This window comes from Camelina sativa, chromosome 5 (genome assembly GCF_030686135.1).
Source record: "Camelina sativa cultivar CO46 ecotype springtype chromosome 5, ASM3068613v1".
NCBI classification, from domain to species: Eukaryota; Viridiplantae; Streptophyta; class Magnoliopsida; order Brassicales; family Brassicaceae; genus Camelina; species Camelina sativa.
In genome coordinates, this window is record NC_141884.1 from 9,663,999 (window position 1) to 9,688,450 (window position 24,452).

Below are 24,452 nucleotides of genomic sequence, written 5' to 3' on the forward strand. Positions count from 1 at the left end.
AGTATATTATTATTACAAATGTTGATATTTCCTTCACGGTTTTAATTATGTTACTTTTATGATAAATATTTACTGAGTTGAACATGAAATTCTTCAAAATTTATGCACATTAATTTTTTTTTTTTAAGTAAGAAATCTATTTTAGTCCATGAATTATAGCCTTATATGCACAGTGGCACACTATTAAGATGTGTTATTGATTTATTTCTTATCTAGATAATAACTTTAATAATACAGTATACATGCACATATATGATAAGATTTTTTTCCTCAATATATATGGTAATATATATCTATATATAGTATATATTAGATGGAACATATTAAGAGTTTTAATCTAAATAGATTTTATGGTGATATATTTAGTTTTATTACACATGTCAAAAACTTTTTTATTTTTGTTTATGTTTAATTGTTGTAAAATTATCTAGATTGAAAGAAATATTTCATTTAATTTTTTTAACTCATTACATTAACTTTATAAGAAATAAATTTCTAAAATTTTTGGTTAGTAATGATTTTGTTAATAGGTGTCATTCAGTCATTTAGAGGTAAAAAAGGAAGAAAAAAAACAAAGGGGCAAAATGGGAAATAAGAAACAAAATAGCGACGGTCTTCTCGTCCGCCAGATTTGGCTTTCAAAAAAAAATATATATGAAACGACCCTACACTCACTCTCTCTCTCTCTCTGCTTTATAAACCCTAAAAGATTCTCTTCTTCTCTCTCTCTCTCTCACACACCAATTTTGCATTTTCGTCATCATCATCATCCATCCACTCTCTTTTCACCAAGCTGCGATTAAAATCCTGAATATCTGAGAAAAAAAAAACAGAGTTCAATCTCAGATTTAAAGCTTCACTTGGTAAGCAGCACTTTTCAAAATTATTTTGAATTTGATCTTCTTCTTCATTCCGTAGCGTAGCTCTACCTCGTGATTTTAATTTTTGTTTCTGGGTTTGTAATTGTAATCGACCACAAAATCGGTTCAGATCCTTAGTTTGTCGAAAGTTTTGTGTTGGGTTGCTGCTGCTTCGTCTTCTCTTCTTCTTAGTTAACTGATCCTTTCATTTTGAGATTGATCAATCCAAGTTTTTTCGTGTCTCTCTGTGCTTAGATCTATCAAATAATCGAACTCTTTTGCGATCATCTCTTCTCTTAGTACTGTAGATTCTTCAGATGGATCGAATTGTTTTTGGTTACTAGTAGTGTTCAATCTCAGGATCTCTTGTATTGTGACTCGATTAAAGGTTTCGTAGCTTTTTTTTGGGTCCTCTTGTGGTTATATAGAACTCTTTGACTATGGTGAACAAAATCATTGATTGTGGTTACTAATCTAAACTTCTTAGAGCATATAGTGGTAGGTTCTACAGATAAAGAGTATTATACTAGTAATCATTGTATTTTTAATAGCCAGATCATACTATTGAGAATATTTTATACATGGTAATTAGGAACATGATTTGGGTGTTAAGCTTGCAACTTTGAACAAAAGCAAAACAGGTTACTTGCAAGTTGCAACCTTACCAATATTTATGTCTTTATCTATTTAGGCAAACGATTAGACTTAGACCAAAAATTAAGTTGACAAATCAAGAAGAAACTTATCTAAGATTAGAAAAGTTCCTCTTTTGATCGAATATTCTTGGGTTTAATACAATAGCATACAAAAATGAAATTTGGTTGGATATTGGATCAAGCGAAAAAGATGTTTCTGATCCCATCAGCGTCATCCATTTTCTTATATGGTTACTTTTCCCCCTTGAGATTTATAAATTTAATGGGGTTTTGCTTTGGTTCTTTTGGTACTGTAACCAAATGTTTTGTATGATCTACCTAAATATAAAATAATATAAAACAGAATAATATATGGTCTTTGTTTTCTTGTTACAAAACCACTAGGCCATGAGTCATCGCTGCATCTGGTCGGCGTACCTTATGATTCTTTTCATTCCCTATAATATAGTTTATTATAATTCTACATGTATAATAATAATTATTGGTAATAGTTTATTAATAATTTGCTTTGTAATAAATAATTTGGATACTTTGTTTTGGCATAGTGAAAACCTCAAATCTTTGTTTTCTTATAAAGCACATAAGAGCATTGTTTGTTTATATACAAAAAGAAAGAAACTTTGATGCTGATGGTTTTGGTGGTGGGCACTTTACACCTTACTTATCTTTAGTTTGTTTGGTAGGAATTTATTTATATTATTAAATATGCGTTATTCATTTGTAACATGGGACAGATTGTTGCCTATTAAAGATGATTCAAACTCTGATAACATCACATGCCATCACCCATTTATACCTATTGATCTTTGTCTTCTCCTGATTGTTTTGGATTCTTTAGCTTTTCTGATCTTAAAGTTTGTCCTTTAAAAAAGAAAAAAATTAAACGAAATTAGAAATCTTTTATTGAATTGATATTCAAATAGTTGTGATGAGAGATGATGTATACCTGTTGACTGTTACAATAAATATCTTATCTTGTTTGTTTTCAATCTCTTACTTGCAAGCTACTGTTTTCTTTTTTGTTGTAAAGAACTTTTTAAAATCCGATATAAGTAGAACTTTATCATCTTCTGATATCTTCTCATGCGATATCTTTTTTCTTTCTTTCTATTCTGCAGAATCAAAAGTAATCGTAACTGCTCGATCATAAGATGGAGGAAGCAACTCAAGTAGCAAACTCCGAGGTCCCTGTAGTGAAAGGTGATGCTGATGACCTTAAGACAGTTGATGTTTCCGTCAAGGTAATGATCATAATGTTACTGTTCACAGAATTATCTGTTTGCTCATGACTTTTTTTATGTAAATTGATGGGAGTCTTGCAAATTATTTTACTTGCTTTAACCTATTGAATCATCGGACTGTCTATCAAGCTTCTTAGTAGGATCAAAGATTTGAGTTATGTTGTTGAAAAATTAAGTATTGTCTCGTCTTATTTTAGGCTGTGAATGGTGAAGTTCCAAAGGAAGAGAAGGAAGAGGAAGATGGGGAATTCATAAAAGTTGAGAAGGAAGCTTTTGATGCCAAGGATGATGCCAAGAAAGCAGAGCATGTTCCTGTTGAAGAGCAAAAGGAAGTTTCAATTGAAAGAAGCTCGAGTGGTTCTCAAAGAGAACTACATGAATCACAAGAAAAAGCAAAAGAACTAGAGCTCGAATTGGAAAGAGTAGCGGGGGAACTAAAACGGTATGAATCTGAGAATACCCACTTGAAGGATGAGCTTTTGTCTGCCAAAGAGAAGTTAGAAGAAACGGAAAAGAGGCACGGCGAGCTCGAAGTTGTCCAAAAGAAGCAGCAAGAGAAAATTGTTGAAGGGGAAGAGAAACACAGCTCACAGTTAAAGTCATTAGAGGAGGCTTTGCAGTCGCATGATGCCAAAGATAAGGAACTAACTGAAGTTAAGGAAGCTTTTGATGCGTTGGGTATAGAACTCGAGAGCTCCAGAAAGAAGTTGATAGAATTGGAGGAGGAGCTAAAACGTTCAGCTGAAGAGGCTCAGAAATTTGAAGAGCTGCATAAGCAAAGCGCTTCTCATGCTGACTCTGAGACGCAGAAGGCTTCGGAATTTGCAGAGCTTCTTGAATCGACAAAAGTAAGTGCCAAGGAAATGGAGGAAAAAATGGCATCCCTGCAACAAGAAATCAAGGAGCTGAATGATAAGATATCTGAAAACGAAAAAGTTGAAGCGGCCTTAAAGAGTAGTACGGGAGAATTAGCTGCGGTGCAAGAGGAATTGGCACTTTCAAAATCTCGTTTGTTGGAGACGGAACAAAAGGTCTCTTCCACAGAAGCCCTCATTGATGAACTGACTCAGGAACTTGAGCAGAAGAAAGCGTCCGAATCACGGTTCAAGGAAGAGTTATCTGTTCTCCAGGATTTGGATGTTCAGATCAAAGATCTTCAGGCTAAACTTTCTGAACAGGAAGGTATTAATTTAAAGCTTGCGGAAGAACTCAAGGAGAAGGAACTGCTGGAATCGTTATCGAAAGACCAAGAAGAGAAGCTGAGAACTGCAGATGAGAAGTTGGCTGAAGTGTTGAAAGAAAAAGAAGCGCTTGAAGCAAATGTAGCAGAGGTCACGAGTAATGCAGCAAAAGTAAAAGAGGTCTGCAATGAACTAGAAGAGAAACTGAAGACGTCAGATGAGAATTTCTCCAAAACAGATGCTCTTTTGTCTCAAGCTTTGTCAAACAACTCTGAACTTGAACAGAAAGTGAAATCGCTGGAGGAGCTTCATATTGAAGCTGGTTCTGTAGCAGCAGCTGCTACCCAGAAGAATCTTGAGTTAGAGGATGCTGTTCGGTCCTCTAGTCAAGCAGCAGAAGAAGCCAAATCACAGATAAAAGAGCTGGAGGCACAGTTCACTGCAGCTGAACAAAAGAACGTGGAGCTTGAGCAGCAACTGAACGTATTGCAGCTGAAAAGCAGTGATACAGAACGGGAGTTAAAAGAATTCTCTGTGAAAGCATCTGAACTACAAACTGCTATTGAAGCTGTCGAGGAAGAAAAGAAACAGGTGACCAGTCAGATGCAGGAATACCAAGAAAAAGTATCTGGATTGGAATCATCTCTGAACCAACTATCAGCCAGAAATTCAGAGCTTGAAGAAGATTTGAAAATCGCTTTGCAGAAGGGCGCAGAGCATGAAGACCGTGCTAATACGACTCACCAGCGCAGCATTGAACTAGAAGGTCTGTGTCAAACATCACAGTCAAAACATGAAGACGCAGAAGGAAGATTGAAAGATTTAGAGCTTCTACTCCAGACAGAAAAATACAGAATTCAGGAACTTGAGGAGCAGGTTAGCTCGCTAGAGAAGAGGTGTGGGGAAACTGAAGCAGATTCCAAAGGTTACGCGAGTCAGGTGGCTGAGCTTCAATCCACACTAGAGGCGTTTCAAGTGAAAAGTTCGAGCCTTGAAGCTGCTTTAAACACTGCAACTGAGACCGAGAAAGAACTGACAGAAAATCTAAACACTGTTATAGGTGAGAAAAAGAAATTAGAAGATATAGTGAATGAGCTCAACGTGAAGATCAGTGAGTCTGAGAATCTGTTAGAAGGCCTCAGGAATGAAATGAATGTCACACAAGGAAAGTTGGAGAGTATTGAAAATGATCTGAAAACTTCTGGCTTACGGGAAAGCGAAGTAATGGAGAAACTGAAGTCTGCTGAAGAGAGTCTTGAGCAGAAAGCTAGAGAAATTGATGAAGCTATGACGAAAAACATGGAGCTTGAAGCTTTGCATCAGTCTTTAAGTAAAGACTCAGAGCATAGACTTCAAAAGGCAATGGAGGATTTCACTAGCAAAGATTCAGAGGCCAGTACTTTGACTGAGAAGTTGAAAGACTTGGAAGGCAGAATAAAATCATATGAAGAGCAGTTGGCTGAAGCATCTGGCACATCTTCTTCTTTAAAAGAGGAACTTGAACAGACTTTGGGAAGACTCGCAGCTGCAGAATCCGTTAATGAGAAACTCAAACAAGATTTTGATCAGGCAGAAGAAAAGTCTTTGCAGTCATCATCAGAGAATGAACTACTAGCAGAGACAAACACCCAGCTAAAGATCAAAATTCAAGAACTTGAGGGGTTAATAGGTTCTGGTTCTGTCGAGAAGGAAACTGCATTGAAAAAGTTAGAAGAGGCAATCGAAAAGTTTAATGTGAAAGAAACAGAATCTAATGACTTGGTTGAAAAGTTAAAAACTCATGAAAACCAAATCGAGGAGCACAAAAAGCTGGCTCATGAAGCATCAGGAGTTGCGGAAACTAGAAAAGTTGAGCTTGAAGAGGCTCTATCAAAATTGAAGAATCTTGAATCTACTATTGAAGAGCTCGGGGCCAAATGCCAGGGGCTTGAGAAAGAAAGCGGGGATCTGGCCGAGGTAAATTTAAAGTTGAACCAGGAACTAGCCAATCATGGATCAGAGGCCAACGAGGTGAAGACAAAGCTCTCTGCCTTGGAGGCTGAGAAGGAGCAAACAGCCATTGAGCTTCAGGCTTCAAAAACGACCATAGAAGACCTAACAAAACAGCTTACCTCTGAAGGGGAGAAATTACAGTCACAGGTAACACCCTGAATCTAAACAAGTTTTTATTACTATCAACAGTGCCACAGTATTTTTTTTCTAGTATACAATTTTGAGAATATGACACCTCTTTGTGCTACAGATTTCTTCCCACGCTGAGGAAAACAACAAAGTCAATGCAATGCTTCAGAGTACCAAGGATGAGCTCCAGTCAGTTATTGCGAAGCTTGAAGAACAACTAACCGTAGAGAGCTCTAAAGCTGATACTCTGGTGTCCGAGATTGAGAAGCTCAAGGCAGTGGCTGCTGAAAAGTCCGTTCTGGAATCACATTTTGAAGAACTTAAAAAGACTTTGACAGAGGTCAAAGCTCAGTTGAAAGAAAATGTAGTGCATTCACCTCAAACAGATGAAATCATCTATATCATAATTAGGATCCATAAAATAAATGTATTAGTTTACTGATTGATGATGTTTCTACAGGTTGAAAATGCAGCTACTGCGTCTGTAAAAGTGGCGGAACTTACCTCAAAACTGCAGGAACACGAGCATATCGCTGGTGAACGAGATGTGCTCAATGAGCAAGTGCTTCAGCTTCAGAAAGAGCTTCAAGTGGCTCAGAGTTCCATTACTGAACAGGTAAATGATCTTTCATTTGCTTGAATTTTATAGATCTCAGATAACTTTATTTTGCGCGTCTTCTAGAACTCTTTAAGTTTTATGATAACAAAAAGGCAATCCATCTTTCCTCATTATGTCACTAAGCTCTGAAAACGTTTTCATGGAAATAGAAACAAGCACACTCACAGAAGCATTCAGAGCTCGAGTCTGCATTGAAGCAATCACAAGAAGAGATTGAAGCTAAGAAAAAGGCGGCTGCTGAATTTGAATCAATGGTCAAAGATCTTGAACAGAAAGTGCAACTCGCTGATGCTAAAGCTAAGGTTAGTCATAATATCTCTGCGCAGAACTCTGTTTGACTGATAACATAGATACACGCAATGCATATGTTATATAACGTCTAGAGGGAAAATGACATAAGATTCGTGTATTTAGGAAAGAAACATTAATGCGTTATAGTAAAACAACCCGGTTTTCAAATCCTCAAAGCATACTTGCTTATAATCAAAAACCAAACTTGCAGGAAACGGAGGCAATGGATGTAGGTATTAAATCTAGAGACATTGACTTATCCTTTTCTTCTCCAACAAAACGTCAGAGCAAGAAGAAGTCAGATGCATCTCCTTCTTCCTCTTCTTCTTCGAGAAACGTTACTACTACTACTCAAACAGCGTCAACGTCGCATCTCATGTCAGTGAAGATCATGACTGGAGTGGCTCTAGTTTCTGTTATCATTGGTATACTCCTTGGGAAAAAGTACTAGTCTCTCTCGTCTTCTCAGTGTGGGAGCGATGTTCATATTTGAAGTGAAGATCTCTCCTTCTTCATTTGTTTTTTTTTTTTTTGGGGGTTTTGAATTTTGATAGCAGAACTGGTGAATAATATATGGTTATCTTCTCTCTGCTTATATTTGCTTGTGGTTGGTTTTGTATTTTTCATGGGTCTGGGGATTTTGTTTGTACCAGGCCTTGCTTGTAGGTCAAGCAATTGTCCAGCTATTGTATTAAATTAAAAATGAAAGGTGATTTGATAATTTATCCAACTAAACCGGTTTGGTTTACAATAGACCCGGTTCAGTCGACCTCTATATAAACCCAGTGATCGTCTCCTTTCCCAACTTCTCATTTCTCTCTTTCGCAGTGAAACTTTATAAAAACAGTACTGAGAAACCAAGATGACCACGCTAAACATGGCGGAAACCCTAGAAAACCTAATCGATAACTCCCAAGAAACGGATTACACCTACGATCCTGAAGAAGATGACATTGATCTCTCCCTCCTCCGTCTCAACAGCTTCGGGAACTCCTCCGATCGCCGCCGTGCGAACTCGTCTCCTCCGCAGTTTCGATCTTACGGATCTTTCGGCTCATCTTCGACCGCCGGAATAACCAGCCCCGTGAAACGTCCATCGCCGGAATCGAAGGATGCTGAGGAGCCGAGACGCAAGAAGCTGTTTCTTCAACGACCTGAGGAGGAAGAGCAAGAAGTAGTAGAAGAAGACGCGAATCTCATGGGATATTCTAAGATTCCGCTTCCGGTGGTTGTTCTCAACCCGAATCGAATCCGTTCGCCTATTTACAAGCGATCTTTATCGGATACATTTGCTTCGCCCGCTGGATCTATGCTCGGGTCGGGTAATTCACGAAACGGCGTCGCTCAAGAAACATCGCCGCCTTTAGGTAATTCCCCTTCTCTCCCGCCGCGTCCACCGATGTTCAGGAGGTCTGTCTCCGATGTTTCTCCCGCACCTTCCTCTTCCAAGTCTCTTCTTAGATCTTCTCGCTCCAATGCAATTCGTGAAGGTGATTTCGTGAATCCAGAAAGCTCTGAAGCCAATAAGGTTAGAAAGATTCCTTTAGTCCTTTTTACCTATTGTTCTGTTGATCTGATTCGTTTGAGAGTTCTGCGATTTGTGGATTCTGGTAGACTCGAGATATACTTTACTTCTTGTGTCTTGCGAAGTAGAAATGTTGTGTGGAAGCTTTAACTCAAGATGGGTGATAATGGGCAGATGCTGTATGTTATCAAGGATGGAGTTCGTGAATTGGATCAATGGTGTAACAAGCTCCTTAAGTACGGTGAAGCAGCAGTCTCCTCTGTGAAACAAGACGACAGTCCTAAGGTTCGTAATCTTCTAAACGCATATATAATCTCATGGAGAGACTCAATGGAATGTATCTGATGAAATGCATTTGGTGGAATCATATTGGTTGATCGAACATGTCCGTCACTTGTCTCTTATAGTCTCTGAATCAAAGTCCTGTTTTTGAGCACAATGAATGTTTGTTGCAGTGCCAGGTAGAAGATGAGGTAGTAGTACAAGAGGAGCAACAGAAAGAGGGTAAAGAAGGTGTGAAGGTGGATAGAGTTGGCGAGGCCTTTGTGGTTGAGATCAACTGTCCATGTGGAAGAAACTACCGAACTCTCTTCTCAGGACGTGACTGCTACTACAAGCTCTTGTAGAAATGGTGACTGCTACTTTTTGCAGTTGTTGACATTCACATTCTTTGATCATCATTCATCACCATTAGTTGAAGGAGTATATCTCATGCTCTGCATATTCATCACATAGGTTTTCTGTAGATAAACAACATGACACACTGTGACTGTTTCGTGCTTGTATAGATACTAGCTATACACATCTGTTCCATTCTCATATACACACTGTTTCGCCCTTGTATAGATACTAACTATACCTATATACATTTGTCCCCTTGTCATATACTCTTGGTGTATTCGGTTACTTGAAAATACTCTTAAACATGTTTCATATGGAAAGTTTGATTTCTTGTGTACTTTGTTACCCACTCTTTAGACTTGGATAGTTGGATGTTTTATGCTAAACAATGTTTGTAAACACAAGACCGGACCGCTTGAATAATGACCCGGTCTGGGTTTTTGTAGAGACCAGTATGTCTGTAACCCAAAACAAAACCCCAATTTTGAAAACCCTAGCTTTTTTCTTCGTTTAAAGCCCTAGTGTAAAATATTTAGGCCGTTCCTGGGCTTCACAGGGTAGAAATAAACTAAAATGAGTAGCTAAACGACGTCGTTAGAAAGTAGCATCCAAAATCTATCCATGGGCAGACTCTTATATCTCCAATCTATTAACCTTGGAGATAATCCATGGTGAATCCTGAAGGAGACGCTGTGTCGACCATAGTCGTCTTTTTATCCTTTCCAATTTTCCCACCAGAAAGGAAGTATCTCTCTGGCGCAAAGTAAGTTCTTTTTCTCAAAAAATTGTGTTGCATCCAACCTGTTCGACCATATTACCCAATGAACAGTTTCGATGTTTCTCCACATTTCCACTCCTTTGTAGACTGAATAATTCACATTCTTAAATTATTCTTGACTAAAGCTTTGTTCTTGGAATAAGTTTCGGACCAAAGATTTAAAACATTTTATTTTCTGTTACTGGTTGTTTTTAAAGATTGAGTAAGAGTTTATTGCTTTTTCTCGATAATGTATATATAGCTTTTAGATGCTTAGACTAAGTGAAGAAGACAGCTCAGTTTTTAATTCTTCATTATTTTTGTACCGTCTCTTGCAGATGAATTGGACTAAAAACTAATTCTTCAACAGCTTCAGAGCAGAGTTATGCTGCGTGTAACTTGTTTTTCTCCTTCATTTTCTCGGGCGTGTTGTCCTTTATTTGCAATGATGCTCAAAGTCCCATCTGTTCATCTCCACCATCCTAGTTTTACTTCATTTCGTTGGTACCATACTTCCTTACTTGTCAAAGGTACCCGTGATAGACAACTTTTTAATCTGTGCACACTCCCCCTCGCTGCTGCTAAACAGTCAGCAGCTTCGCCTTCTGGAAACTTATCGAGGAAAGCGAAGAAGAAAGCTATTCAACAGTCTCCTGAAGCAGTTTTGAAACAAAAGCTAGATATGTGCTCCAGGAAAGGTGATGTCTTGGAAGCTCTTCGCTTGTATGATGAGGCAAGGCGCAATGGCGTGCAGCTCAGCCAGTACCATTATAATGTGTTGCTCTATGTTTGCTCGTTGGCTGAGGCAGAAACAGATTCTTCTCCTAATCCAGGGCTTAGTAGGGGTTTTGATATATTTAAGCAGATGATTGTTGACAAAGTTGTTCCCAATGAAGCAACTTTCACAAATGGTGCTAGACTTGCTGTTGCAAAGGATGACCCGGATATGGCTTTCGATATGGTGATACAGATGAAAGCCTTTGGTATTCAACCACGGTTGAGATCCTATGGACCTGCCCTTTTTGGTTTCTGTAGGAAGGGTAATGCAGACAAAGCTTATGAAGTCGATGCACATATGATTGAATCAGAGGTTGTCCCTGAGGAACCTGAGCTTGCTGCTCTTTTGAAAGTTAGTATGGATACGAATAACGCTGACAAGGTCTATGAGACGTTGCAGCGGTTGAGAGATTTGGTGAGACAGGTTTCTAAATCGACTTTTGATACGATTGAGGAGTGGTTTAAATCTGAAGCAGCTGCAAAAGCTGGAGCTAAGAAATGGGATGTGAAGAAAATAAGGGATGCGGTTGTGAGTGGTGGTGGTGGGTGGCATGGACAGGGATGGCTTGGGACTGGCAAGTGGAATGTTGAAAGAACCGAGATGGATGAGAATGGTGTGTGTAAATGCTGCAAAGAGAAGCTTGTTTGTATTGATATCAATCCGGTTGAGACAGAAACCTTCGCTGCATCATTGACCCGATTAGCCTGTGAAAGAGAAGTCAGAGCTAATTTTAATCAGTTTCAGGTAACAAAAATGGATTGAGGTGAAACTATCTAAGAGCAAAGCTGAAAAAGGTTTGTTTTTTGTTCGCAGGAATGGCTGGAAAGACATGGACCGTTTGATGCAGTCATTGACGGAGCCAACATGGGCTTAGTCAACCAGCGCAGTTTCAGCTTCTTCCAGGTGAGTTTTAGCTACTCTTTTTTTCATTCTAGTGCCAATCTCAAGACCATTGCTTGATTACTTTATAACTAATGTGACTATATCTCGCGTCTAGCTTAACAACACTGTCCAAAGATGTCAACAAATAAGTCCGTCGAAAAGATTACCACTTGTGATCCTGCACAAGAGTCGTGTAAATGGAGGTCCAGCTACTTATCCTAAAAACAGAGCCTTGCTAGAGAAATGGAAAAACGCTGGTGCTCTCTATGCTACTCCTCCTGGCTCAAACGATGATTGGTATATTCATTTGCTTCTTTTCTTACTCTGTGGATTGCATTAACCATGGATGATCCAAAAAGACAAAAATCATTTCTAATCTGAAAAAAGTCAATTGTTTCAGGTATTGGCTTTACGCAGCTGTAACTTGTAAGTGTTTATTGGTGACAAACGATGAGATGAGAGACCATCTCTTCCAACTACTGGGAAATAGTTTCTTCCCAAGGTGGAAAGAGAAGCATCAGGTACGTATAACATTAATATAACATGCATTTCTGCATAAACAGACTTTGATTGTATTGGATGATTCAATGTTGCAGGTTCGGATCTCTGTCTCGAGAGAAAATGGACTCACACTACACATGCCACCTCCATACTCCATCGTTACACAGGTCAACAACACTCACATTTCTATATCTATCTCAAAGCTTTCATCTCCATTTTTGCAATAATGATGATGACTGATGATGGGTAATGCAGGAGTCTGAAGATGGAACATGGCATGTCCCAATGAGCGTCGAAGATGATCTCCAAACATCAAGGCAATGGTTATGTGCAAAACGATCCAAAACCCCTTGAAATTTTTGATTCTTGTTGTATCATCTTACATTGATTCTTCATTTCTAAGTAAATTTGTATTATTAAAACCAAAAGATTGAAACTTTAATAAGAATTTTCAAAACCTAAGCTTGGAGAAGAACCATCTGTTCTTCCCAGTCTTAAACCTCTCTTCAAACTTCGTCTTCGTTTCCTTGAGAGCCGTCACTTTCTTATCCTTGGACGAGATGACTTAGCCGGAGACAACGTCCTTGAGATCCAAATCCAAGGTGTAGCGCGTAGGCATCACGTGCTGGTAATTAACGACCTTGACGTACGAAACACTTCACGCGCGATTTCTTAGCCGTCTTCTTAGGCATCGGATTTTTTCAGAGTTATGTAATATCATTATCACCCCAATAGTTTGAATTGTTTATAACAATTAGTTAATAGTATTATATTATCAATTTGGATATTTCAGGTTCAGATTTGCAAAAATCAATATTTGTGTATCGAAATTATGCCGAGGCTAAGAGCAGGAAGGTAAAATTACACAAATATAGAGCGATAGTAGAAATGAATTAACAAATAGAAGAACCAAATGTCATAAGCTAATCAAATCCAATAATATAAAAAGCAGAATACTATGATAATATGAAGTCCAAATGTGATAAACTAAGTAAATCCCAAATATATAATTCTAGTTAAGCAAAACATAAATGATAAATTAATTTGCACGAATATCAAAGAAACCGTCGAATTCCTCCGAGCTCAGAAGCAGGCGTCGAGGACACAACAGCAACACATGGCCGCAAGACTGCATTATTAGAAGAACACAAATTATTTCTCAATATTTTTTAAAGTTTCAACACACAATAACCGATCCGGTTCGGTATTTATGAAAAGAAAAACAAATCAAAGATTTTTCAAAGGAGAGAGAGAGAGAGAGAGAGATCAGAGACTAACCAGCCTTTCAAGAATCCATCACCCTTGGACTTAGTCTCGACCGGAGCGGCCGTTGCATAACTGGTGTCGTAGGTTGGGTAACCGAGAGGTGGCGGTGCCACGTAAGAGCCGGTAGACACTGGTGGTGTAGGGTAAGCTCCTGCAGATTGGTTTTGGCTTCTCTTTGATAAGTTTAGAGAAAAATATTACGTAGAGATGAGAGGTGTATATGTATGTGATATGAATTCAATGATATTTTGTAATGAAGATATATAGACATGCGTCGTAATATATAAGAAAAAAGAAGGTCGGTTTAGTAGAACCGCGTGAGGTGGTGAGATCATATTAATTGCTAAGTCTCCATAAATATATTAATTTCCAAAAGATGACGCACGGAAACGAGGAAGCTCCCTTTTTTTGTTTCTCATGCTAATTAATAAGTAATAAATGTGTTGATTTTTTTTTCTCTTGAAGAATAACAAAAAAGGTATGTTGATTCTTTTTAATTGGCTATGATGATATCGACATGTGTCTCATACAATTAATTTCGTGTTTTCTATTTATGGGTTATTTATATATCAAAATTGTAAGCTTTTAGATAACTTTGTATATATTAAGGAATGAATAAACTATACTTTAATTTGATATTCAATCCCTTAAATTATGTGATTCAATCTTTATCATTTATATTTGTCATTACTATTTCCAATTGTGTAATTAATTACTCAATTAATCATTGTGATCTTGTATATTTTTGTTTCTATGAAATTGAAAAAAAAAAATGAGTGAATATAATTCAGCACGGCTGTATTCCTTTCTTGATTAATAAAGAGTTTATTTTCTTTCTCAAAGCAAAAAGTGTACTTCTTTCTCTATGGGAATATTTACATGTTAAGGAAAAGAGAGAACAATAACTAAACCTTACAATGTTGACTAATTAGTAACAATTTAACAAAGTAAATCAGAATATATATATATATGTTATTCTGAGAATATTTCTTTTGAGATTTACAACTTAAATCCTTTCCGTTAAGAATATACTACTCTCTCCGTTTCAAAATATAATATATTTTAGAAAAGTTTTTTGTTTCATAATATATGATGTTTTCAAGTTTCTATGTAACTTTTAGATTAGTTTAATATTTTATATTATGCAATATTATTTCTGATTGGTTGAACTTGTTAAAAGTAAAAATTTCTTAATCTGCATGTTTTAGTTAAAACATCCTATATTTTAAAACGGAGGGAATACATAACTTAATTTTCAAGAGAACTCATGAGAATTTTCATATGATGAAGAATAATTGTTGGTTTCAAATTATAGGTATGTGAGAATGTAAACGCAAATTTGTGATTTAATTTATTTGTATGTATAAATCTAATTCCAGACAATTTAAAGGAGCTACGTTATCGTTATAGGGAAGTTTGGTTGTTTGGGTGAACAACCATTGTCTCTCAATTTATATTCGTCACGGTTGTAATTACGTTGCGATATACTATCAGTTAAATTTTACCCAAAAAGTAATATAAGAAAGTGATCATGTATAACGCGGTATGCATTTCACCCCAAGTGGAAGAGCAAAATTAATGTAAGCCAAGTTTTATTAAGAAAGCTAAAAGTCAATACGACATATTCCCAAATTTTATCCAAAAAAAAAAAAAATACGAGACATTCTCATGCACAAGTTTGACTATATTCAATTACGTCAAATCTGAAAACATAACCTCTAGTTTATTCAGGGAAACAATATTCAAAGATCGCACAAACCGTACGTACGGACGTGATGATTTGATGACCCGCAGAATAAAACATGATGTACCGCGCAAGCTCTTGCGTTGATGATTGCAAAATTACTTTGACTTGACGCAGTTGACAGTTTCGCATGGGTGGATACGAAATTTATTCTCTGCCAAAACGAAAATTTGGATATGAAAGGGTCACGGACTCACGGGCTTGGCTCTTCATAAATGTGGCCGATGATCTACTTCAAAAACACAACTCTACGCCGTTTAAGACAGATTTTATTGTGTTTGGAATTTGTGTGGGATGGTATTAAGTTTTTTTTTTTTAATTACTAAAAGGTTCCTACATCCCCTCAGATTAGGGACAAGAATATTTTACATGGTTCATTCCCAATTCTAGACTATTGTGTTTGGAATTTGTGTGGGATTGGTATAAAGGTTAATTTGTTGAATACTGTAGCTTCTTTTTGGTTCAAAATTGGGAAAATAGCATTGTTTCTTCAAAATTAAGAGCTTGAAGATGTCAGCAACAACGTTGACACAAATACCTTCGACTGTGCATGTGCTGGCGCAAGAAACTAAATCATATTTAAGCATGCATAAAAATTCAAAGCTAAAACTATTTAAACGATATAAATCCAGAAACATAGTAGTGGTTACCGTCGTCGAAGGAATCACGATCACTGTCTTTTAACCGGCGTATTGTTCTTAATTATAAACAAACCAACTAGGAGGTCCCAATGTCATAAACTCATAATTAAGCTACTCGATCCAAAATAAGTTGGGAAAAAAGCAAAATACAATAGTAAAAGAGAGAATTGCATGAATATCAAATATACGATCGAATTCCTCCAAGCTCAAAAGATGCATGCGTCGAGGACGCAACAGGCCAACATGGCCGCAAGACTGCAGTTAGGAAAAGAAAAAAGAACTTTTTTTTTTTACCAATATGTTAAATTCCAATACATAATAACCCATCAGGTTCAATATTTGACCAAACGTGCGGTCCCTGGACCGGTTACGTCGAGCCATTATAACAAATGGTCTTAAAAGGATTGGAAAAAAAAAAGAGAGACTAACCAGCTTTTCAAGAATTCATCACCCTTAGACTTTGTCTCGACTTTAGCCACCGTAGCATGACTGGTGTAGTTCGTTGGATAACCGAGCGGTGGTGGTGCCACGTAGGGACCGGTAGACACTGGCGGGGAAGGATAAGCTCCTAATTCTACATATAATTGACATTAGTTTTATCACCATATGTAAAAATCTAGAAATATTTTTAGCAATTAAAAAAAAAATTCTAGAAATATGATGTATGATGAAAAGATTGATGACACATGACAATATCATGACATGATGCTAGGAAAAAAAAAAAGGAGATAAAAACATACCTTCAGATTGGTTTTGGCTGGATTGGGTCATCTTCGAAAATATTATGATTTTTCTATAAAAAAATGTAGAGGAAAATAGTATGTAGAGATGAGAGGTGTATGATATTTTTAAAGTATAGTAGATTGAAGATATATAGTCAGTCATGTAAGGGAAGAGAAAAGAAGGTCGTTTTAGTAGAACCGCGTGAGAGGCAGATATCACCATTAACTGCTAAGTCTCCGGATATATCTATTCCAACGACGGCGCTCGAAAACGGCCACGAAGGAAGCATCGATCCTTTTTCATTTATGTATAATTAAACTTAGAAGTATATAGTATTCAAGAATAAATAGATGATGGACTCACCAATGCAAGGAAGGAATAATATTAATTTCAATATTTAGATAATTATATTTATTTGTATATAACAAAGAAATGAAAATATGTTTTATATCTGAATTAGTGATCTCGAAACTTGTAAAGTATTTCGTACTGAATATATTTTTCTACATGTTATTTTTAAAACAAATTATCTTATTAATAAGAAGAAATAGTAAACTTGTTCAAAGTGATGAAGTAAAATTGTAAAATTAACTTGAGTTGGTTTTTGTCGAAAGTGATGATGAAGATTGAAGACTACATTAATTATTGTTCACGTGTCAATTTGAACGTACGTATCTTCGCAAGCATCTTTTTGCATGTATGATAACGGGTCAAACCGTTTTAAAAAATCACATGTATATATTTTTACAAAAAAGTTTGACTAAGTATCTTTCACAACAAAAAGTTACAAATATATATGACTCTGTTTGTGGATGACTTTGCTTAGGTATTTCTTCAATCCAGCAACGAGACAATAAGTCCGTAGGCGAAGGATCTAACGATCACCGCCTTTAATTTTACAGGCCTATCGTCTTTGCAAGAGGATAATAGCTTGATCTGGCTTCATACACACCATAATCGTCCTTCTCTTTTTTCGGAGTTGCCTTCGATTTTTGTGTTAGTGATCACTTTTAGGGTTTATCGGAATATACACATCGTATTTGTCAGTGTTTGTAATCTCTGTTTCTAAATTTGGCTTAATATATAGTTTTATTATAGTGAAAATAGACCAGATTGACACAAAAATGGAAAAATATTGCTAGATTGACATTCTCCTATAGAGGAAAACTAGATTGACACAATGTTATGTTTAAATTACCAAAAAGCCAACAAAAATTGAAATTGGAAATAAAAAATATAGAATTAAATACTAAATACCCTAAAACTAATAATACTGAAACATAACAAAAAAAAAAAAAGACATTCAATTTCTTGACTTTCTTCTTCGTTACAACCAAGAACAAAAGAGAACCTTTGGTACCGCCGGCGAAGAAGTAAAATTTTTCGGTCTCTGTGTGTGATTAATCTCGGAATCGGAGGTGGTTGGTTTTCGGTTTCGGTGGCTGGTTGATTTCGTGGAGTAGTTTTCGGTGGTTTCGGTGGCGGGTCGATTGTAAGAACAAGAGTAGAAACGGTGGCTGTCGATTCTGTCCGGCGGTGAGGATTGTTTTTTTTCCTTAATAGGAACAATTACTGATTTGATTTCAATTCTTTCTAAACCCGAATTTTTTTGTCGGTCTTTCTATTTACTAGTTTTGGTGGAACTTCAAAAGCATTAACAAGATAGATGTGTCCCGATTACTAATGATTTAATGTTATTATGTTTTGTTCTTGGTAATAGGGAGCAGAATCGTTGCTCAGGGAACACATTAGTGCTTCTTGTTTTGGGTATTGATCCTTAGTAGCTTCATAAATCGGGTAAGATATTCTCTCCAATTATCAATATGATTTTATATAAGCACCAATCTCTCAATACTACATTAGTGTTTGCTTTGAAATTGTTTTATTCATATATGTTTGATACTTTTTAACAATTTCAAACCAGCGAACCTCTTTGGTACTTAGATTATCATTGTTTTGTTTTGGGTCTTGAGTTAGTTCATGCATTGGTCTTAAATTTATATGTTTTGTGTGTGTCTATTTGTTCAATTTTGATCCCTTGACTTGTCTCTCTCTCGTGATCCTTCTTTTGGTGGAACTTCAAAAGCATTAATGGGAAGGATGTGTCCCGATTACTAATGCCTTAATGTTTTTATGTTTTGTTACATAACATTAGGTAGCAGAATCGTTGCTCAGAGAACACATTAGTGCTTCTTGTTTTGGGTATTGATCCTCAGTAGCTTCATAAATCGGGTAAGATATTCTCTCCAATTATCAAAATGATTTTATATAAGCACTAATCTCTCAATACTACATTAGTGTTTGCTTTGAAATTGTTTTATTCATATATGTTTGATACTTTTTAACAATTTCAAACCAGCGAACCTCTGTGGTACTTAGATTATCATTGTTTTGTTTTGGGTCTTGAGTTAGTTCATGCATTGGTCTTAAATTTATATGTTTTGTGTGTGTCCATTCAATTTTGATCCCTTGACTTGTCTCTCTCTCGTGATCCTTCTTTTGGTATGTAACAATTTTGTGTTACCAAAATATCAGATTTGTTTCATCGATTGTTTCAAAATTTAGGATTTATCATCTTGTTTGCTACTTTTCCTATCATTTGATATGCTTTTTTCTGTATCTTTAGGAATGACATCATCAAGCAATATCATCAAATATCCTCCTCTACTTTATGAAGAAGGGAAATCACCTCTCCAACATAGAAGCATGAACCATAATTGTTTTGTGTCAAAAATTGGATTTTTGAGAGAAGGATTAGGTGTGGACGTGTGGGATAAACTGAAGGAATCATCTCTTGGAGTGTTTATAAAGTTTGCTGAATTGGAATACACATGGGCTGCGCAGAGAGTTCACTATCTACTCACACATTAGCTGAGAATCAACAACATCCATGAGGTTTGGTCTTTGATCGATGATAGGCCAATTAGATTTTCTTTAAATGAGTTTGCAGAGATAACAAGGTTAAATTGTGATGCATTTGACCCTTTAGAGAACTTTGATGTTGATCACCATGATTTCTGGAAAGAAATGAAAATACCAACAACCCTTGATGGTCTTATATGGAGTGAGTTGGTAAACGTGATTGATTCTAACAAAACATGGGATTTTGATAAGAGGATGATGGTTGGTAGGTTAGGTCTGTTGTCAGTATGCGTACATGGAATTCATCATACATCTAGAATCCCATTGGTGACTGCTAAGAGAGTTTTAGATCCTGTTGCTTTTGAAAAATATCCATGGGGTCGGGTGGCTTTTAGTAGTTTAGTGAATTCTGTTAAGATAGTTGACTATGACGGAGATTCATACACCATACACGGCTGCGTTCATGCTATGTTGATTTGGCTGTATGAGAGTGTTCCTGGAATTGGAGAAAGTTATGGGTTTTGAAGGACAGAAGCGAGTGGTGTTCCACTTCTTGATTGGCGATCATCACGAAAACGTATCAACTTCACAGACTTCATCAAAAAAGAGAAGGATTTGCACGGACATGTTAGTAGTTTGTTATTATTTATTTTTTTTAATTATTTTTTGACATGAACAAATAATTTGTGTGAATTGAAACTTACTTTATTCATTGCTTGTAGGTTCGTGTTAGGCATATGATTCATGTTTCAGAGGAAGACATGTATCCTCTATGGTCTGACTTAGATGAGCATACGGATCCACACCTAGACGAGCTAATTAAAGATCTCATTCATAACCGTTTGTCTCTAGATGCTTGGAGTTGTGGCAAGACAGTTGGTATAAGTTCAAAAAAGAAGAAAAGAAGAGCTGAAGCTGATAAGGTGAATGACAACAGAGGGTGCAATCCTAAGAAAAAAAGATGGACAGATAGTGATCCTAAATGTGAACAAGGAGAAAATGTAACCAACATGGAGGTAAGGTTTCATTTTCCTTTACCGTAATTGATTAACATTTTTTGTTTTCTCTATTACGATATTAATGAACATGTTATTGTAGGATGGTAAGGATGACACGTCAATTTCTTTGGATATTTGGAGGGCGATTGAGAAAATGAATGAGACTATTTCTGACTTGGGCAAAACACTCAACAGTCGAATAGATGTCTTGGAGAGTAAATTTGAAACATGCGTTGAAAAACAAATGACGGTGTTCAAAGAGGAGATGGGTGAGAGGATTAAAGCATTGGAGAAAGAAAGAAAAGAGCCAAAAGAAGCTGATGTACGGAATGATGCCACTTCGCACACCATTAACGATGATGAGGGAACAAGTAAAGCACCTGTAAGTTACATTTTCCTTTACTTCTCATGTTCTGTTTTTTAAAGCTTCTCATGTTCTGTTTTTTTAAAGCTTATCTTATTCTGAATTTTTAAAACTTCTCATGTTCTGTTTTTTTAAAGCTTCTCATGTTCTGTTTTTTAAAGCTTATCATGTTCTGTTTTTTAAAAGCTTCTCATGTTCTGAATTTTTAAAGCTTCTCATGTTCTGTTTTTTTTAAAGCTTCTCATGTTCTGTTTTTTTAAAGCTTCTCATGTTATGTTTTTTTTAAACTTCACATGTTCTATTTTTTTAAAACTTATCTTGTTCTGTTTTTTAAAACTTCACATGTTCTGTTTTTTTAAAACTTCTCATGTTCTGTTTATTTTTTTACTTCTCATGTTGTATTTGTTAAAGCGTATCATGTTTTACTTCTTTCTTTTTTTTTTTTTTTTAAACTTATACGGTTCTCATCTTAATATCAAACTTCTCATTTTCCGTTTTGTTAGAACTTCTCATGTTCTGTTATTTTAAACCTTCTCATGTTTTTTTTTTTTTAAACTTCACATGTTATGTTTTTTTAAAACTTCTTATGTTCTGTTTATTTTTTTACTTCACATGTTCTGTTTTTTTTTAACTTCTCATGTTCTGTTTATTTTTTTACTTCTCATGTTGTGTTTGTTAAAGCGTATCATGTTTTACTTCTCATGTTCTTTTTTTTTGTTTTAAACTTATACGGTTCTCATCTTAATATCAAACTTCTCATGTTCTGTTTTTTTTTCTTATACATATCATTTCTCGATTTTCTTACCTCCTTCTTCTCATGTTATTTTTGGTTGCAGTCATGGATTGTTGAGATGAAGCAGACATCACAAGATGAATTTCCAGTTCAAAGGGTGGTGAGGAAGGTTTACACTGTCAAGAATAAGAAGAAAGAAGATGATGAGATATCAGAGAAACTTCCTCTCTTTGAAAAGAAGGAATCTGTGAAGGTTGAGAAGAAGGAAACTTCCAAGAAAAAGAAGATAACTGCTAAAGCTTCTGACGATGTTGAGGATATTACTACCCAAGTTCAGAAAGCTAAATTGAAAATAGCTTCCAGTTCTGAAGATACATGGTCCAACAAGGAGGATCAGTTGGTACATAAAAAACTTGAGGTGACACTAAACCGCCTTGGAGAGGCTTTGACGAGGTTGGATGGACCTGGACCCTATAAAATAATTGTGACATTATATTAGAAACTTAGTTGTATAACATACACACTTGCTAAGAAAGGATAGAAACGAACAGACCTGGAAAATTTTCTCTACACCACGAGTCAAGTTTGTTGTCATCTTCAATGCATCAGTCCTTCTATCAGAAAACCACCTAGTCATCATGGACCTTATTTCTTCCAACAGTTGTACAATAGGAAAGCTCCCAGCATGTGACATGACCTTATTCATTGATTCTGCAATGTTGCTTGTAAGCAAGTTGTACCTATCACCTGGGAAATGTACACGAGTCCACATATGCACATCAGCCCTCACGAGGTACTCATGTAGTGCTGGATTCATGGCTTCTATCTGATCAAATGTGGTTTGAAAGTCGATAAGTCTAAAAGCATTCGCCGCCTTTTTAACCAAAGCGAATTCTGCTCGACCTTTAAACCGGACCAAAATATTCTTGTACATATGGTATGTACATATTCCCCTACTAGACTTCGGATAGACCTTTTTAATAGCTTTCCCAATTGATTGATGCCTATCATAAATAATGGAAAGGCTTTCATCATCTAGTATCACACAGCTGAGTTGCTTGAAAAACCATTCCCATGATTCATCATTCTCTGTATCAACCACGGCGAAAGCAATAGGAAAAATCTGAAAATTGCCATCTTGAGTTGTTGCTGTCAGTAGTGTCCCTAAGTATTTTCCCTGTAAAAAAGTACCATCCACAACAACCACTTTCCTCAAAAACGGAAATCCCTGTATGCTTGCACCAAATGCTAGAAAACAGTACTTAAATCTTTGAGCTTCATCAACATCAAGCTGTGTAAAAGTTCCAAGATTTGCCCTTTTTATCATATACAAATATGTAGGAAGCTGCTCATAACCACTCTCTGGACTACCCCTGACCAACTTGCGAGCATGCCTTAACGTTCGATATGCTTTCCAATAATCCATCTATCATCAACAAATATTTTTTTTTCATTGTTGTGAAAAAAACAGAAAAATACTACTGGTAAACAAAATAATCGAAATAATGCTAAATAAATAGAAAAATTATACTTTGATATGAAAACGTTTATTCAACGCTTCAGCAACATGCATTGGCAGTACCTTGGGACCAACTCCACCAACAAAATCTTTGTACAACTCTCCTAGAATATGATGATCTGCTTGTCGGGCACGCATAGAGCGCTCTGTTACTGAACATGTATGTGCTGAAATAAACACACGCACCTCAAACTTTGGAAAGTGTCTTAATGTTGCAGCTGTTACCCTCCACTTGCATCCTTTAACCCAACACTTTACAATCAATAATGTTGGTCTCGATTTGTAAACATAATAATCAAACCTTTGAACCAAGGTTAGTATCTTCAACCGTGTTTTTAGGTGCTCCTTTGTATCATACATTTGCCCAACAGCCAAATTCACAGAAGACAAGTCTACCTTTGAGACATCAACTGGTTCTTTATTTTCTTCAATATAAAAAGATGAACTCCTTTTCTTCATTGGCAATTTATGATCCTCTTCTTATGGTGGAATTCCATACAGGGTAAAATTCTCATCATCAGAATCTGTTCCGTCAGAATCATCACAATAATCAAATCTACTATCATCTTCATCCATCTCTTCTTCATTTGTGTCGCTGGCCATATCAAGATACTCTTCTCCAACCTGATCATTTTCATCTCTTCCTCGTTTCTTACCTTTGTGATTCAAATCAGTCTGTATTTTCTTCTTCACTTCAACACAAAGTCGACCTGTATCCCTTTCCAATTGTCCCAGAAAAGTGTGCAACTGACGAGAATTATCAATAATAACTGGTGGTGTATCACCGGGTAAATCCTGCAATAACCTCTTCGAGATCTTGTAACTCAAGACAACATCAAATACCTTGTTATCCAGCCTGTAATCCTCATAAACCATTCCAATGCAATCATCAAATCTGCTTTGATCGTTACATTGTAGAATTCGTGAACCCCTTTCATTATCAACAACAAACAACCATTTATTGTTGTCAAAGATCCAATTACCACAAACGAGAATCACCTGCTTCATATTCTCTTGGTTGAATGTGAATTACTCTAAAACGTGAAGGAGGAAATGAAAAAAAAAACCACCTTAAAAGGAAAATAATAGACAAGTCGATTATGAATCCCAAAAGGAAGAAAGCATGATTAAATCCACATTGGAAAGGAGGAAGAAGGAATTTATGGAAAAATAAGATATACCAAAAAAAGAAAAAAATTTCAGTCGATATAGGGGAGGGGATGCACAATACAAAAGAGCAAAAAAGGGTAAACCCTAGATTCTCGCCATATATGGCAACTGCTACAAAAGTCTGTCGCTTAACTTAAAAAAAAATCTGTCACCAAAGGCACTAATAAATCTGTCATTACTCTGTAAAAAATCTGTTATAAAAAATCTGTTATCAAATGCGAAATAATAGATTTGTCATTACAGATAACTAATCTGCTGTCACTATATCAACAAAAAACAAAACTGTTATCATTGTATTCATATATAATAAATATGTTATTAAGCAGCAGATTTTTTAGTAAGAAAAAAAAAACTGTCATAACATAAGAAAATCTGCCACAACATATATTGTGCATGTGG

The 24,452-nt window shown here is 36.2% G+C and overlaps 6 protein-coding genes and 1 pseudogene across 7 annotated transcripts; 4 read left to right on the top strand and 3 right to left on the bottom strand.

Moving 5' to 3' along the window:
- Nucleotides 1–624: 624 nt before the first annotated feature.
- On the top strand, nucleotides 625–7,699 carry LOC104786371 (uncharacterized). The gene is made up of 7 exons (XM_087449741.1): nucleotides 625–863; nucleotides 2,635–2,757; nucleotides 2,955–6,077; nucleotides 6,181–6,423; nucleotides 6,520–6,675; nucleotides 6,828–6,980; nucleotides 7,181–7,699. The coding sequence occupies exons 2-7, from the start codon at nucleotides 2,668–2,670 to the stop codon at nucleotides 7,418–7,420; spliced, it is 4,005 nt and encodes a 1,334-aa protein (XP_087305867.1). The 5' UTR covers nucleotides 625–863; nucleotides 2,635–2,667; the 3' UTR covers nucleotides 7,421–7,699.
- A 59-nt stretch (nucleotides 7,700–7,758) lies between these two features.
- Nucleotides 7,759–9,452, top strand: LOC104786370 (uncharacterized). The gene is made up of 3 exons (XM_010511773.3): nucleotides 7,759–8,497; nucleotides 8,669–8,779; nucleotides 8,950–9,452. The coding sequence occupies exons 1-3, from the start codon at nucleotides 7,832–7,834 to the stop codon at nucleotides 9,118–9,120; spliced, it is 948 nt and encodes a 315-aa protein (XP_010510075.1). The 5' UTR covers nucleotides 7,759–7,831; the 3' UTR covers nucleotides 9,121–9,452.
- Nucleotides 9,453–9,627: 175 nt separating this feature from the next.
- Nucleotides 9,628–12,544, top strand: LOC104786373 (proteinaceous RNase P 1, chloroplastic/mitochondrial). Its single transcript, XM_010511775.3, has 7 exons — nucleotides 9,628–9,878; nucleotides 10,211–11,394; nucleotides 11,464–11,553; nucleotides 11,648–11,829; nucleotides 11,933–12,053; nucleotides 12,129–12,200; nucleotides 12,289–12,544. The coding sequence occupies exons 2-7, from the start codon at nucleotides 10,258–10,260 to the stop codon at nucleotides 12,385–12,387; spliced, it is 1,701 nt and encodes a 566-aa protein (XP_010510077.1). The 5' UTR covers nucleotides 9,628–9,878; nucleotides 10,211–10,257; the 3' UTR covers nucleotides 12,388–12,544.
- A 363-nt stretch (nucleotides 12,545–12,907) lies between these two features.
- On the bottom strand, nucleotides 12,908–13,585 carry LOC104786377 (protein CYSTEINE-RICH TRANSMEMBRANE MODULE 6-like; annotated as a pseudogene). Its single transcript, XR_015556611.1, has 2 exons — nucleotides 13,312–13,585; nucleotides 12,908–13,162 (listed from the first exon to the last, which is right to left on the bottom strand). The product of XR_015556611.1 is annotated as a protein CYSTEINE-RICH TRANSMEMBRANE MODULE 6-like (transcript).
- A 2,113-nt stretch (nucleotides 13,586–15,698) lies between these two features.
- LOC104786376 (protein CYSTEINE-RICH TRANSMEMBRANE MODULE 6-like) lies at nucleotides 15,699–16,665 on the bottom strand. The gene is made up of 3 exons (XM_010511779.2): nucleotides 16,425–16,665; nucleotides 16,114–16,258; nucleotides 15,699–15,939 (listed from the first exon to the last, which is right to left on the bottom strand). Exons 1-3 carry the CDS (start codon nucleotides 16,627–16,629, stop codon nucleotides 15,891–15,893), a joined length of 399 nt encoding a protein of 132 aa, XP_010510081.1. The 5' UTR covers nucleotides 16,630–16,665; the 3' UTR covers nucleotides 15,699–15,890.
- Nucleotides 16,666–17,679: 1,014 nt separating this feature from the next.
- Nucleotides 17,680–21,934, top strand: LOC147943462 (uncharacterized). The gene is made up of 7 exons (XM_087449742.1): nucleotides 17,680–17,943; nucleotides 18,128–18,204; nucleotides 18,563–18,639; nucleotides 19,034–19,896; nucleotides 19,992–20,285; nucleotides 20,368–20,649; nucleotides 21,468–21,934. Exons 5-7 carry the CDS (start codon nucleotides 20,007–20,009, stop codon nucleotides 21,861–21,863), a joined length of 957 nt encoding a protein of 318 aa, XP_087305868.1. The 5' UTR covers nucleotides 17,680–17,943; nucleotides 18,128–18,204; nucleotides 18,563–18,639; nucleotides 19,034–19,896; nucleotides 19,992–20,006; the 3' UTR covers nucleotides 21,864–21,934.
- On the bottom strand, nucleotides 21,868–23,342 carry LOC109124917 (protein FAR1-RELATED SEQUENCE 6-like). Its single transcript, XM_087512254.1, has 3 exons — nucleotides 22,947–23,342; nucleotides 22,032–22,790; nucleotides 21,868–21,891 (listed from the first exon to the last, which is right to left on the bottom strand). The coding sequence occupies exons 1-3, from the start codon at nucleotides 23,340–23,342 to the stop codon at nucleotides 21,868–21,870; spliced, it is 1,179 nt and encodes a 392-aa protein (XP_087368380.1).
- Between the last annotated feature and the right edge of the window lie 1,110 nt (nucleotides 23,343–24,452).

Bases quoted from the DNA above. Each gene is read 5' to 3' on its own strand.
- LOC104786371 (XM_087449741.1), top strand. From the start codon at position 2,668: ATGGAGGAAGCAACTCAAGTAGCAAACTCCGAGGTCCCTGTAGTGAAA. The intron at 6,078-6,180 runs GTAACACCCTGA...TTTGTGCTACAG, and splicing joins GGGAGAAATTACAGTCACAG to ATTTCTTCCCACGCTGAGGA. The intron at 6,676-6,827 runs GTAAATGATCTT...TCATGGAAATAG, and splicing joins AGAGTTCCATTACTGAACAG to AAACAAGCACACTCACAGAA.
- LOC104786370 (XM_010511773.3), top strand. From the start codon at position 7,832: ATGACCACGCTAAACATGGCGGAAACCCTAGAAAACCTAATCGATAAC. The intron at 8,498-8,668 runs GTTAGAAAGATT...GATAATGGGCAG, and splicing joins AAAGCTCTGAAGCCAATAAG to ATGCTGTATGTTATCAAGGA. The intron at 8,780-8,949 runs GTTCGTAATCTT...TGTTTGTTGCAG, and splicing joins AACAAGACGACAGTCCTAAG to TGCCAGGTAGAAGATGAGGT.
- LOC104786373 (XM_010511775.3), top strand. From the start codon at position 10,258: ATGCTGCGTGTAACTTGTTTTTCTCCTTCATTTTCTCGGGCGTGTTGT. The intron at 11,395-11,463 runs GTAACAAAAATG...TTTTGTTCGCAG, and splicing joins CTAATTTTAATCAGTTTCAG to GAATGGCTGGAAAGACATGG. The intron at 12,201-12,288 runs GTCAACAACACT...TGGGTAATGCAG, and splicing joins CATACTCCATCGTTACACAG to GAGTCTGAAGATGGAACATG.
- LOC104786376 (XM_010511779.2), bottom strand. From the start codon at position 16,629: ATGGTGATATCTGCCTCTCACGCGGTTCTACTAAAACGACCTTCTTTT. The intron at 16,259-16,424 runs GTATGTTTTTAT...AATTATATGTAG, and splicing joins CAGCCAAAACCAATCTGAAG to AATTAGGAGCTTATCCTTCC. The intron at 15,940-16,113 runs GTTAGTCTCTCT...TCCTAACTGCAG, and splicing joins GATGAATTCTTGAAAAGCTG to TCTTGCGGCCATGTTGGCCT.
- LOC147943462 (XM_087449742.1), top strand. From the start codon at position 20,007: ATGATTCATGTTTCAGAGGAAGACATGTATCCTCTATGGTCTGACTTA. The intron at 20,286-20,367 runs GTAAGGTTTCAT...ATGTTATTGTAG, and splicing joins AAAATGTAACCAACATGGAG to GATGGTAAGGATGACACGTC. The intron at 20,650-21,467 runs GTAAGTTACATT...TTTTGGTTGCAG, and splicing joins AGGGAACAAGTAAAGCACCT to TCATGGATTGTTGAGATGAA.
- LOC109124917 (XM_087512254.1), bottom strand. From the start codon at position 23,342: ATGAAGAAAAGGAGTTCATCTTTTTATATTGAAGAAAATAAAGAACCA. The intron at 22,791-22,946 runs GTACTGCCAATG...TGTTGATGATAG, and splicing joins TTGGTGGAGTTGGTCCCAAG to ATGGATTATTGGAAAGCATA. The intron at 21,892-22,031 runs GTACAACTGTTG...ATCCTTTCTTAG, and splicing joins ATGCTGGGAGCTTTCCTATT to CAAGTGTGTATGTTATACAA.